The sequence below is a fragment of the Oncorhynchus mykiss genome, chromosome 13 (genome assembly GCF_013265735.2).
Source record: "Oncorhynchus mykiss isolate Arlee chromosome 13, USDA_OmykA_1.1, whole genome shotgun sequence".
Lineage (NCBI taxonomy): Eukaryota > Metazoa > Chordata > Actinopteri > Salmoniformes > Salmonidae > Oncorhynchus > Oncorhynchus mykiss.
In genome coordinates, this window is record NC_048577.1 from 21173782 (window position 1) to 21187041 (window position 13260).

General features: G+C 43.3%; 1 protein-coding gene across 2 annotated transcripts; it reads left to right on the forward strand.

Annotated features, from left to right (window-relative positions):
- Window positions 1–113: 113 nt before the first annotated feature.
- On the forward strand, window positions 114–11399 carry LOC110485928 (protein phosphatase 1 regulatory subunit 12C). 2 transcript variants are annotated; one of them, XM_021557165.2, is made up of 20 exons: window positions 114–493; window positions 1050–1224; window positions 1336–1466; window positions 1753–1871; window positions 2162–2321; window positions 2531–2675; window positions 3029–3103; window positions 3412–3491; window positions 4469–4578; window positions 4770–4834; window positions 5118–5251; window positions 6053–6140; window positions 6259–6376; window positions 7400–7509; window positions 8365–8429; window positions 8516–8555; window positions 8806–8910; window positions 9356–9406; window positions 9594–9644; window positions 10128–11399. In XM_021557165.2, the coding sequence occupies exons 1-20, from the start codon at window positions 270–272 to the stop codon at window positions 10212–10214; spliced, it is 2133 nt and encodes a 710-aa protein (XP_021412840.1). In that variant the 5' UTR covers window positions 114–269; the 3' UTR covers window positions 10215–11399. The 2 variants fall into 2 exon arrangements, with proteins under 2 accessions (XP_021412840.1, XP_021412841.1); XM_021557166.2 differs by having other exon boundaries at window positions 5121–5251.
- Window positions 11400–13260: the final 1861 nt, after the last annotated feature.

Below are 13260 nucleotides of genomic sequence, written 5' to 3' on the forward strand. Positions count from 1 at the left end.
GGCCAACCAGAATCACAACAACACACTGACTTCTGCCCCCATTGAAGCGCACGCATCGTTTTCGTTGTCAGCTAACCTACTCCTTAAGTAGACCGGAACTGTGACATTTTTTTCAATGGTTAACGGCCGGAGTGGGACATCTTCATTTTATGCACCATCTTTGGCTTCACACCCAGTGCTCTGAATAAGGAAGTGAAACTATACACATGGAGGGTGTGTCTTTTCTATCGAATATATATTTTATTGAATAAAGCCCTCGTCGGATAATAATGGGGGACACAGCAAAGGATAAACGGCAAGAACAACTGAAGCGCTGGTCAGGTTCTAGCACCGACAGAGAACCGGCTGTGCCCAGGCGAAGGTGGCGGGGCGATGTCGAGGATGCAGGCTGCTCGGAGGCCGTAAACAACTCCGTTTCAAAGGACCATTCTCAGGATGTGGAGGGAAGCGGATCGACCACCGGGGAAGCCAATAGTCGTCTACTCAAACGAAGGTACTGTATTGTCAGATTGATGCATTACTAGCTAACTAGCCAGCTAGCTAGGTTATCGCTGGCTAGCTAGTACTAATACTATACCGGATGCTATTCAGGAATGCTGTGCGTGGGCTAGGCACTTGCTAGCTAGCTTTACTGATACTTCAATGTTTATCTCGCTAACTATCTATGTCTGCAATCACAACAATGGCACATGCATGCATACATTGTCTACTGTCTATTAACGTTAGTAGATTTAGAACAGTTCTCTACACTATTCGACAGAATATGTAGCTAACACACCCACATTGGCTGGCTAGTCATTTTTGGAAAGTTATCAGGCAGTTAACTATATTGCTAGCTGACTAGTTAAGTTAGCTAACTACATATCTAGTTAGCTACAGTCCACCACTGTTGTTGACAACCACTGGGTTTAACATGGACTATTTGGAGGAGGGGAATATGATCAGCCTTTCATGTATGCAAATAATGAGATATGAATGCCGTGGAGTGCTGGTAAAATATTAACTTTAATATCCTGAGTAATGTCCCTAAATGATGACCTCGACTGTAGGAGGCGAGTGCGGTTTGATACTGCTGCCGAGTTCCTGGCAGCTTGTGCCAGTGGTGACACAGATGAGGCCCAAGAGATGCTGAAAGATGCAAAAGAGATAGAAGGCAAGAATGGAGACTACCAGGGAGAGGTTGTGAATTGTGCCAATGCTGATGGAATCACAGCTCTTCACCAGGTAAGGACTTGTGGTAAATGAGTCAAATGTAGTGTCTGTGTATTGACTCTACAACCTATATGTCATACTGGAGCATTGATTATCATCACCCTCTCTCCTCATTCACTGTAGGCTTGTATAGATGGGAGCATGGAGGTGATGGTCTTTCTCCTGGCTCGGGGTGCCAACATAAACCAGGTGGACAGTGAGGGCTGGACTCCGCTGCATGTGGCAGCCACCTGTGGGAACCTGGAGATCACTGAGTATGTACAGTATATCACTTCAACATCAGGCAATAGAATAGGGGCTACCTATGAAAGCTTTCTACATTCCTCTCTTATAGTGTTGGGCAGTCGTTGCAATTGAGTTAACCTGATTTTGTAGCCTAAGCGTAGCCTCCCTGTGCCAATGTTTCTCCATTCAACAATGCTGTATTGTTGTCTGGTGCAGCAGGGCCTGTAAAGCAGGTCGACTGCTTTTTGTTTACTCTTGATTATGTGGCCTGTTTCTCAGTTGTGGATGGTTTCAAACTCTCGTTCCATATCTCAGTTTCCTTTTGCAGCAGGGTGCGTCTCTCACTGCTGTGAACTGCGATGGCGACGTCCCGCTAGATATAGCTGAAGACGAGGCCACTGAGTCGCTCCTGCACCAATACACAGTGAGACAAGGTGAGTACGGTGCTACCAACATGGGGAGGAAACAAAGGAGAGATTCAGGGTGATAAGTGTTGTGGTGTCTGATTTATAAAGACTTACTTTGGTACTGAGAAGGAAGCGAAGCCAGGGCACACTCTTAGCCAATTTTTGGCTTGTGATGCTGTCAACGTTCCATATCGAGCTAAACAAGAATCAAGGCTCTCCCTTTTTCAATGGAGTTGAGAGAGGAAGAAGCTTCTTGACTACCACTTTTTTACACGTTCTTGTTGAGTTGTTGATTATACATTTCATTCCCGTCTCAGGGGTGGACGTGGAGGCAGCTAAGCGGGTGGAGGAGGAGCAGATCATGAAAGACGCCAGAGCCTGGCTGACAGAGGGGCCTCCCTCAGAACTACGGCACCCCAAAACTGGGGCCACTCCCCTGCATGTGGCTGCAGCCAAGGGCTACCTGGAAGCCATCAAGTGAGTGTCCATGACCGTGTCCCAATTCTCTCAATAAACCCTATTTTTCTTGTCTCTCCCTCACAGCCACTCTAACAAGCTCAATAACTCTTTGAGTTTATGGGAAAACAGGGCCTTGTTAAAAAACAAACAGACAAAATGAATGAACTCAATTGCATAGGCTTTCTGCTTTGTTCTCTGTGCTAAACCTTTCTGTTGTTGTGGTTCAGACTGCTATGCCAGTGTGGTCTGGACGTGTCAGAGATGGACTGTGATGGCTGGACGCCTCTCCACGCAGCGTCACACTGGGGGCAGGGAGATGCCTGCAGGATACTGGCTGAACAGCTCTGCGACATGGAGGTCTGCAGCAATGGGGTGAGACAGACTAGAGCCGTACACATGTATACCGGAGGAGCTGTCGGAGGACAGGCTTATTGTAATGAATGGAATTAATGGAACAGAGTCAATCGTGATTTCCATATGTTTGATGCCGTTCCATTTATTCTATTCCAGCCAATTAACAATGAGCCCGTCCTCCTCAAGACATTGCTCGATGTCCCTCCGAAATATTGCCGACTGCTTGTATACCAGGTCTCTGTGGTATTTGTTACTACTTTTTGAAATGCTAGGCTAATATAGCGTCGTCACGTGGTAGGAAGTGGGATGCCACGTACGGTCTTGCTGCTTCCTTTGTGCCCTATTTTCATTTTGCAACGTCAACCCTGCAGGGTCAGACTCCATTTGATGTCGCTGATGAGAGTGTTGTGTCGCTGCTGGAGGAGCTGTCACAGAAACAAGCCAACGTGAGACTTCCCTTTTGTTTTGTCACTTCATGTGTGCAAAATAGTTCTCTAGATGGCCAATACAAAACTGCCTGATTGTGAAATATTAATTGTAGATTTCACATCTTTTCAGAATGGGTATCATTTGACTTGTTGCCATATTTGCCATGTAATATTGGGCTGTTCTGCAAAAGACAGTCTTCCAGTTTTTCTCTTACTGATGAGTGATGCTGTCATGACTCTTGCTACTATATTTGCCTTGCACTATTATTATTATTATTATGTGTGTTATCTAATGACAGTGGTCATATTTCTGTGTCCCTTCACAGTGGCGTAATGAGCAGTCCATCGTGGACAGACAGAACCCTGCAGGCTCTACTGCTGCAAAAGCCGATAACAAACGACGGAGGTCCGTATATGCCTTAATACTACTGCATCTGTTAACAAACAACAGATATGCCTTATTACTACTGCATCTGATAACAAACAACAGATATGCCTTATTACTACTGCATCTGATAACAAACAACAGATATGCCTTAATACTAGTGCATCTGATAACAAACAACAGATATGCCTTATTACTACTGCATCTGATAACAAACAACAGATATGCCTTATTACTACTGCATCTGATAACAAACAACAGATATGCCTTATTACTACTGCATCTGATAACAAACAACAGATATGCCTTATTACTACTGCATCTGATAACAAACAACAGATATGCCTTATTACTACTGCATCTGATAACAAACAACAGATATGCCTTATTACTACTGCATCTGATAACAAACAACAGATATGCCTTATTACTACTGCATCTGATAACAAACAACAGATATGCCTTATTACTACTGCATCTGATAACAAACAACAGATATGCCTTATTACTACTGCATCTGATAACAAACAACAGATATGCCTTATTACTACTGCATCTTATTTTCTATAGTTTCTTTTCCTCTTCTTATCTGTAGTATTTATTTTGAAGTTAGACTGTAGTTGGAGTAAATGTGGTGGGCTTGGCCTCAAGTATTATTTATATATATATTTATTTTCATGCAGAAAGATGGTTTTGTCTTCATAAGAAATTTCAATGAGATTCAATTGGATAGTTCTTCATTGACTAATGTTATTTTACAAAGATGGCTGACTATGAAAGAGGCATCTTCCTTGTCAATAATAGCAGGGAGGATTGTGTTGGACAGTGTCAGAACTGGATGCGTTCCTCCAAAGAATTTCATGGCTACATTCCGATCATTATCTCCTCCCATGTATGGACCAAGAGCAGGAGAGCACACTTTGGGAGGAGGGTAAAGAATCAGAATGCAGCCGATTTCTGTGAAATGCTGATAATAATCGTGTGTGTGTGTGTTTCAGGACCTCCGTGTGCAGGATGAGCAGTAGGGAGAAGATGAACGTGCAGGACCAGTCTAAAGAGAGGAGGTCTGAAGGCCTGGAGCTCAGCGAGGAGAAAGAGAGCAGCCCTGGTATATAATATGGCTGGTCTCACACACACACACACACACACACACAGACATATCTAATTTCATGAAGAATGAAGACTTATTGAAGTACATGTTCACATTTTAAAATGCTCCGGTCAAGTGGTATGGCAATTTTGAGTACCCAGTCATGAATACCCACTGACCAGAGTACACTTCCTGTCTGTCTGTCTTAGAAAGCTCCACTCTATCCAGTCCAGACACAGAGAGTGCCACCTCCACCGTCAGCCCTGCTGAGAAGGTAAGCCATGTCTCAATGTATCTTAAGCTGTACTGTCGATGTTGTGTAGTCTTCCTGGGTCTGTCGGGCTTTACACCCTTAGTTATTCGTTATTTCGTATCTTCGCTGTTGATGTTCACAAAATGTCCTTTCCATTTGAACGTCAAGAAAAATGTGACTCATCAGCCTAGTAACAATGAATCGATTAGGTTCAACAGGAGTGTTATTATTCCCCTGTATTAATGTGGTCCTGTCTTGCCTGTGGTCCTGTCTTGCCTGTGGTCCTGTCTTGTCTGTGGTCCAGCAGACTCCAGAGGAGAAGGATGTGGAGGACCGGGACCAGGACAGAGCCAGTCGTACAGCCCGGGTCCAGCCCACCCCCCAGAGGAAAGAACCCCTGGCCGATAGTCCCAACAACACCAACCCAGACAGACGGAAGTAAGAGCCACACGACACACAGTAAACACACATTTAAAGCTTAGTGGCCTGGCACAACTATAGGGAAGATAACTGAGTAGTTGGTGTAGCAGGAGGCAGGGTGTGGCAAATAAAAAGGAAGGGGTGATGAGAGACGCTGAGAGACGCTCAACACAGGCAGTTGTTAAAGCACTGTCAATGTGTTCTAGCATAGGAGTGTGTCTCTTCTGCTGTAAATGAAGTGGATGTGCTTTTACGGAGCTGTGTGGATTTATTTATTTTTATTTTTCCCTTATTTTACCAGGTAAGTTGACTGAGAACACGTTCTCATTTGCAGCAACGACCTGGGGAATAGTTACAGGGGTAGAAGAGGGGGATGAATGAGCCAATTGTAAACGGGGGATTATTAGGTGACCGTGATGGTTTGAGGGCCAGATTGGGAATTTAGCCAGGACACCGGGGTTAACACCCCCTACTCTTACGATAAGTGCCATGGGATCTTTAATGACCTCAGAGAGTCAGGACACCCGTTTATCGTCCCATCCGAAAGATGTGTTCTTATGGAGCATAATGAATATACGGCTTCTAATGGAGCTGTGTGGATGGGTTCTTTTGGAGCATAATGAGTCTAAGGGTTCTAACGGAGCTGTGTGGATGGGTTCTTTTTTGGAGCATTGTGAATCTAAGGGTTCTAATGGAGCTGTGTGGATGGGTTCTTTTTTGGAGCATTGTGAATCTAAGGGTTCTAATGGAGCTGTGTAGATGGGATCTTTTTTGGAGCATTGTGAATCTAATGGAGCTGTGTGGATGTTTGCCCCTCAGGTTCCAGGCCCCTGTAAGAGACGAGGAGTCTGAGTCTCAGAGGAAGGCACGATCACGCCTCATGCGCCAGTCTCGCCGCTCCACACAGGTACTGGCCACAATAAACCATCTCTTTACAGAGGACTTCAAATGGATCTTGTCACCATAACTGACCACCTTTCAGCATAAATAATAAACATTCATTTTTTGCTTGTTTCCTGTGACAGGGTGTGACGCTCACTGACTTGAAGGAGGCAGAGAAGAGCGTAGCCAAACCGGCTGATCCACCACCTAGCAACATCCTGCATGTCAGCCCTATAGTCACCATAACACCTGCTGAGAGAGGTGAGTGGGACTGTGGTGGGTAAAAATGTGCTGTTTTCATGTATTAATAGTAATGCCATTCAGGAAGACAGGATTATGAATCCTAGTATTTTAGTGTCATATCAGATGCATGCCCTGGCCTTGCCTTAGTGTCTGTTAAAGGCTCAAATTTGCAACCAAAACTCGTATTTGCGACCGTTTGACTTGGCAGTGCAACACACATTTTTAATTTGATGCTAGGGTGCCAGTGATTTTAATATATGTTTTCTCCTGGGCACGTTACTTTTTGGTTCACAATTTGATGCTTTAAAAAAAATATGATTATAAAGGTTTGCAACAATGGGTATGCAGACCAGGTATTCATAAAGTTTGGTCTGAAGTCTCGGTTTAATCTTTGCGACGCAAAATTGAGTCGTGCACATTTCTAAAGGCTTTCCCAAATAACCTTGCCAATAAATACCTGGCTGAATGATCTCTTGATGATTTGATCATTGCAGGGCATATGTTTATCAAACTCTGCCATCACGTGTAGCCTACATTGTACAGCACAAAAACACCGCTAGCCCAACACAATGGTCTCTTGCGATGCGAAAACCTACAGGACGGTAGCTCTCCAGGAACCGGGTTAGAGAGCTCTGCCAATTAAACATAACATTTGAATTGATTGCCGCATCGTCTGCTTTTCTTGGCCAGCATTCTTTTCATTCAGGCTGGTTACTTTCAGTTGGCATTGGCCCAGTGTGCCACTGGCAAATTCATCTGAATGCCAAACACTGCAAGGGCATGCTAACGTAAAAGACAACTAGTCGTTATTAGCCTGGTTCTGTATGGAATGCAGGCACATAATGAGACACAGGTCGGGTCATTATCGGCACGCAGCGGCATGACATTGGTGCGACCGTATCACGTGCTGGTGCCGTCAAGTTGGTAGCGCCAGTGCCACCGGTGGAAAGTTAGTTTCGAGCGGTGGAAGTTAGTTTCGAGCCGCGCTGTCGAAATGCCTTCGTGATCTAGCAATGTCATTCTGTTCCTATTGTATTGTAGACACCGACCCAGTGAAGGAGGTTGGGTCCGAGGGAGAGACGCGGCTAGGAGTGAGGGACCGACGGAAGGGAAGGAGAGAGAGACGCTCCACCGGGGTGGTTCAGCTAGGGGTAAGAGGAGGAACCCCTTCATACATATTCATAGTGAAAGGGCTTTTATGTACTCTGCGCCATCGTCTTGGAACACCTTACAGAATACTTTTAAACTGGAAGAACTTGTCCCGATTTGGTGTTTTTAAATCACTGATGAAGGATTTTGAGGCTGATTCCCTGACCTGTCAATGTTTTTAATTTGCTGTTTTATACTCTTGTGAATACAATGGTTTTTACTAGATTACTTGTAGTTTTTCATGTTGTCTGTCTGTATTTTTTTTGTTGTAATGACTTGGTGCTGCCTATCTTGGCCAGGGCACTCTTGAAAATATATATTTTAATCTCAATGAGCCCTTCCTGGTTAAATAAAGGTTAAAAACAATATATAAAAATTAAAAAAAATAGTATTTGTGCGAGAGCTTTTGAAGTCTTTTTGTTCTAATCATTTGACCATTTCCTCTTTGTATAAACTGATTGAACTTTAATTTGACTCGACCAATATCACTCTTTCTTGTCCACATCCAACATGCCACAAGTACAGAGTAAATATTATGTCCTACAAAGTCAAAGAGGAAATGACACAGTATTTCGTAACCTCATACTCAGAACAGGAACCCCATACCCGACCTGAAATGTTCTTTTTTCCTCTTTTTCAGTTGTGTAATTGCTATATTTCTGTATTTTGACTGCTTTGTAATGTAGGCCTGAATGATAGGACCCCCTCCCCCCACACACACACACACACACACACGAAATGTAATCTGATTCTTTATCACAAAAGTGGTCTTGTATTACAATGCCTGGTATAATATTAGTGGTCGATGTCAAACGTACCATTTGTATATGTATTTATATATATTTTTTTTTAATAAGAATGAACATTTGGATGCAATGGATGAAGCCCAACAGGATGAAAACCACCATCATAGTTCACCCAGGTAAGTGTTTTAAATGTCTATACTACAGTATACTGAATTACTAAACCTCTTTTATATTGAGTAAATCATGTACTCTATGTTTGCAGTGAGCCTCAGTTGGGAGATTCTTCACCAGACTACAAAATGGTATGGTATTGTTGACGACTCCCGGTGATTTAAATACACATTCTTCAGGCACTTGAAAGATGGTAGCTAAAGGTTTTGATAAGTGAGAGAATAACATGCTCTGAGGGGAATGAATGGATGCAGCTGACTAACTGTGAAATAGGTGTTTAAACCACTTAAACGGAGTCTATTTAGAACTGCAGTGGCTAGGCTATATCCAGGCTGCTGTCCTCTGCCTTTGACCGAATACCTGTTTGGTGTCGCCCCCTAGCTGTACAGGTCGGTGCTGCAGGAGAACGGCCTGCTCAAAGACAAGCTGCAGGAGACGGCGCTGCTGCTCAGCCAGAGCAAAGTGGAGCTGGAGAGACTCCGACAGGTGAGGATATGATCCTGTCTGGATGTTGATGGCCATGGGTCAAGATCCATGGTGTATAGCAAAGCCATGTGCCATGACTCTTTTCCTTGTCTTCTCTCGCTCATAACTACAGATTTGGGAACTACAGATAAGTCTGGATATGATTATCAGGTATTCCGTTTCAATATATTAGATCCACGTAGCAGTGGAAAGGAGGGAGACGAAGAGTATTGGGACACTGTCAGTCTTGTCAGGGAGGCGGGTCCTGACGGTGTTCTGTGTCCGACTCTTGACAGTGTGAAAGGGAAGTTACGTTGGTGTAAGACAAACAATAGACAGGAACATAGGAGCACCGATGGATTCCAGATTATAGCACGCACAATGTGTCGGCATTATACCGCTCGGCTTCTGTGCTGAGCCGTGCACGTCAATCACTGGCCCTGTTGTGTCTGTGTCTCCATTGCAGAGTCAAGAGAGCAACACAGAGAGGCCGGCCCTGCTGGAACTGGAGAGATTTGTGAGTCCCCGCTTAAACTGTCTGTGTTCATGTTTCGGGTCCATTTCACTTTTAGCTTCCCAATTCAGGAAATTATTTATTTATTGGATCAATTGAGGTCGAATGGAATGTAACCTCATGTCATTAGCCATAAAGGCTCCATACCTATGTGGGAGTGAGTTATAAAATCAGTATGTTTTACTCGCAGGAGAAGAGAGCACTCCAGAGAAAAGCAGTGGAACTGGAGGATGAGCTGAAGGTAGAAGGGAACAGTTTGGTCACCGGGGCTAGCCTATTTAACGCCTATTGTGTCTGTTCAGACTTGAAATAACCTGCAGAATTATTAGCGTTGATTATGTGCTAAGAGATCCTACTAACTGCCCAAAACACTAACCATAAGCTACCCCAAACTATTCAACAACCCAAAACAACCTAAAAAAAACCAACATACTAACCACATTCTACCCCAAAAAATAAACCATCAAAAACATTAACCACATAAAAGTACTCAAACTAACTCCAAATTACACAAACACTAACGAATCTACCCCAAACACTATGTAAAATAAAAATCATGTTCTGAGAATATGGTTTTATTCTGTATCGTTCTACATTGCATTATCTGTAACATACAACAACCAATAGATTTCCATCAACTGATCATGATGACAACGAAGAGAAAAACAACCTATTTGCCCTGATGTTGTTTTGTCTCCCTTCCTGTGTTATCGTGTATTTCCAGGTGCTGGTGGATCTCCGAGCAGACAACCAGAGGCTAAAGGATGAGAATGCCGCTCTCATCCGTGTCATCAGCAAACTTTCCAAATGAGCCTCCTCTCCCAAACCTCAATACGGAGAAAAGTGTTAAAAGGTTCCTGTCTCTTGCCCAACTCAACAAGGCACATACCGGGAACAAAACCCAGCATAAACTGCGTTCTGCTCTGATAGAAGACCAACGATGCATTTGTTCAATGACATTTTTGGATTTATAACTGGAAAGAATAGTTTTTGCAGGGTTATCATGCGCCTTTGGTTTGTCTTCACTCATGACTCGATCTACTGTATAACAAGCTGAACTGCACCTCCTATGGATTCACAGGGTACTGTATGGTGTTCCTGTTCAAATTCTTAAAGTAGATTATTATTTTTTTGACCCTAAATATTTTGTGCTTCGCTTCTGCGTTACTTTGTTTAAGGATACATGTGTTTTTAAGATATATTTTAATAACCATGCAAAGTGCACGCTTACGATAACAACATGATTTTACTTCAGAGTACATACCACTAGACACCTAAACAGGACTGGGGGGGGGGGGGCGATGCCAACGTCAGGTGCTTCAGTTCTGAGGAGAGGCGGAGAAGGTTGTTATTAGGTTTTGACATGCATATTCCACAAAAATGTGCCAAAAATACAAACCCCCATTTACGGCTTGTTTGGCATGTTGTTTGGGGGAAAGGTGAAGTGATTGGTTTGTCTCTCTCAGGACGAGTCTGGGTCAATACTGTACTTGAGCTGACTACTGTTAAAGTTGGACCAAACTGTATGCGCATGTAAAAACAAATTTGAATGTATATTTATGTGTATATTTATGTACAGGGGCCCTCTCCACATCCAGTGATGTAGTAATGGTCTCTTTAGAAAAGGACGGAGATGCTGGGTGCTCATACTGTGACGGAGACCTGTTAGTTAGTAGACTGCAAGATGGGTCAAGTCTTTTGAATGTTTACTCCGTTTTAAATGCATGCCAAATTGTATTTTGACAATGTGCCTTTCTATATATATTTGTAATTAATATTTACACAACGTCAAAAATAAAAATACAGTATGGTAAATTAAGCTCGCCATCTCACAGTTCCTGTGAGGGGAAGAGAATAAAACTCACGATCAACACCTTTACCTAATGGAGACATTAGGGAAGCACTGCATGTGGAAGTCAATGCTCATTTTATTTATATTGTGCTTTTCATTAAAGGTCCAATGCAGCTGTTTTTATCTCAATATCAAATCATTTTTTGGGTAACAATAAGTGTGATTGTTTTCAATTAAAATGGTTAAAAAGAAACAGCTTATCGAAGAGCGATAGTCGAGCAAGAATTTTGCTCGGACTGTCTGGGATTGATCTGAGTGGGGAGGGGGCGACTGAAAACTAAAGGTTTAGAACTCTCTCATTGGTCTATTAAACTCATTTAACCACCTGGTGATGTCATCGGGCAGGCCAAAGCTCTTACACTAAAAGGGCATTATCATTTTTGCAATTTCACAGTATTATTCCAACCTCATAGTGTGGAAATTTTTTTAGTGTGCACATTTTTGACTGCACTGGACTTTTCAAGAGGAATCTTAGTAGGTAAAAAGACACAGTCAAGACCAAGATACATTAATAATTACATCATAATCAGTAATGACTCCACAGCTGAGTTCTGAGTTTCCACTTGCAAGTGTATCATTTTACAATCGACAACATGTCCACTAGATCAAGGCTCTCCAACCCTGTTCCTGGAGAGCTACTGTCCTGTAGGTTTTCACTCCAACCCTAATCTAGCGTACCTGATTCTAATAATTGGCTTGTTGATAAGCTCAATCAGGTTAGTGACAACTGGGGAAAACCTACAGGCGGGTAGCTCTCTAGGAACAAGGTTGGAGAGTCCTGCACTAGATCGACATATCCACTTTCATAAAGTAGTCACATAGCCACTATACGGCTTCACATGGACTTAAGCATATAGAGCTGACTTTTATTTTTAAGAATTGCTTGAATGTGTTGCCAAATCTAAGTTCTGGACTAAAGTAACTGTTAGTGTGATCATTTGAAATAAATAATAACAAATCCAAGTTTCTTATAATACCCTTTGGTCCTTTCATTTATATCATGGTACTACTATGGTCCTTTCATTTATATCATGGTACTACTATGGTCCTTTCATTTATACTATGGAAATGAACCATGGTTTTAGCCTTGAAGTATGATGGTATACCATGACACTGCACAAACTGTCAGAATTTCTGCAAAAACTGTCAGAAACTCTCAGGGACGCTCATCTGCGTGCTCGTCCTCACCAGGGTCTTGACATGACTGCAGTTCGGCTTCATAACCGACTTCAGTGGGCATATGCTCAGATTCGATGGCTGCACACTAGAGAAGTATACTCTTCATGGGTGAATCCTGGTTTAAAATGTACTGGGCAAATGGCAGACAGCGTGTCGGGGGTTATCTGGGCGAGCGGTTTGCTGATGTCAACAGAGTGCCCCATGGTGGTGGTGGAGTTATGGAACAGGCAGGCATAAGCTATGAACAGAGAAAACAATTGCATTTTATTGATGGCAATTTGAATGCACAGAGATACCACGACGAGATCCCGCGGCCCATTGTCGTGCCATTCATCCTCCACCATCACCTCATGTTTCAGCATGATAATGCACAGCCCCATGTCGCAAGGATCTGTACACAATTCCTGGAAGCTGAAAATGTCCCAGTTCTTCCATGGCCTGCATACTCACCAGACATGTCACCCATTGAGCATGTCACCCATTGAGCATGTTTGGGGTGCTCTGGATCTACATGTACGACAGTGTGTGCCAGTTCCCGCCAATATCCAGCAACTTCACAAAGCCATTGAAGAGGCGTGGGACAACATTCCACATGTTACAGTCAACAGCCTGATCAACTCTATGTGAAGGAGATGTGTGGTCACACCAGATACTGATACTGACTGGTTTTCTCCCTACCTTACCTGGCACCAGGTCTGTAAAGAGGTGACTTAAGAGCCAAATCCTGGAGGAGCAAGTTATACCACAGTGGGGGAAAGTTATAGAGCAAGAGAGAGGTTAAGAGTCCAGGATTCTCTTTCCTTTAGTTGGAGCCTCTCAGATGCCT

Excerpts from the sequence above, each read along its gene's own strand:
- LOC110485928 (XM_021557165.2), top strand. The coding sequence starts at position 270 with ATGGGGGACACAGCAAAGGATAAACGGCAAGAACAACTGAAGCGCTGG. Across the intron at positions 494-1,049 it reads AGTCGTCTACTCAAACGAAG|GAGGCGAGTGCGGTTTGATA; the intron begins GTACTGTATTGT and ends CCTCGACTGTAG. Across the intron at positions 1,467-1,752 it reads GGGAACCTGGAGATCACTGA|TTTCCTTTTGCAGCAGGGTG; the intron begins GTATGTACAGTA and ends TCCATATCTCAG.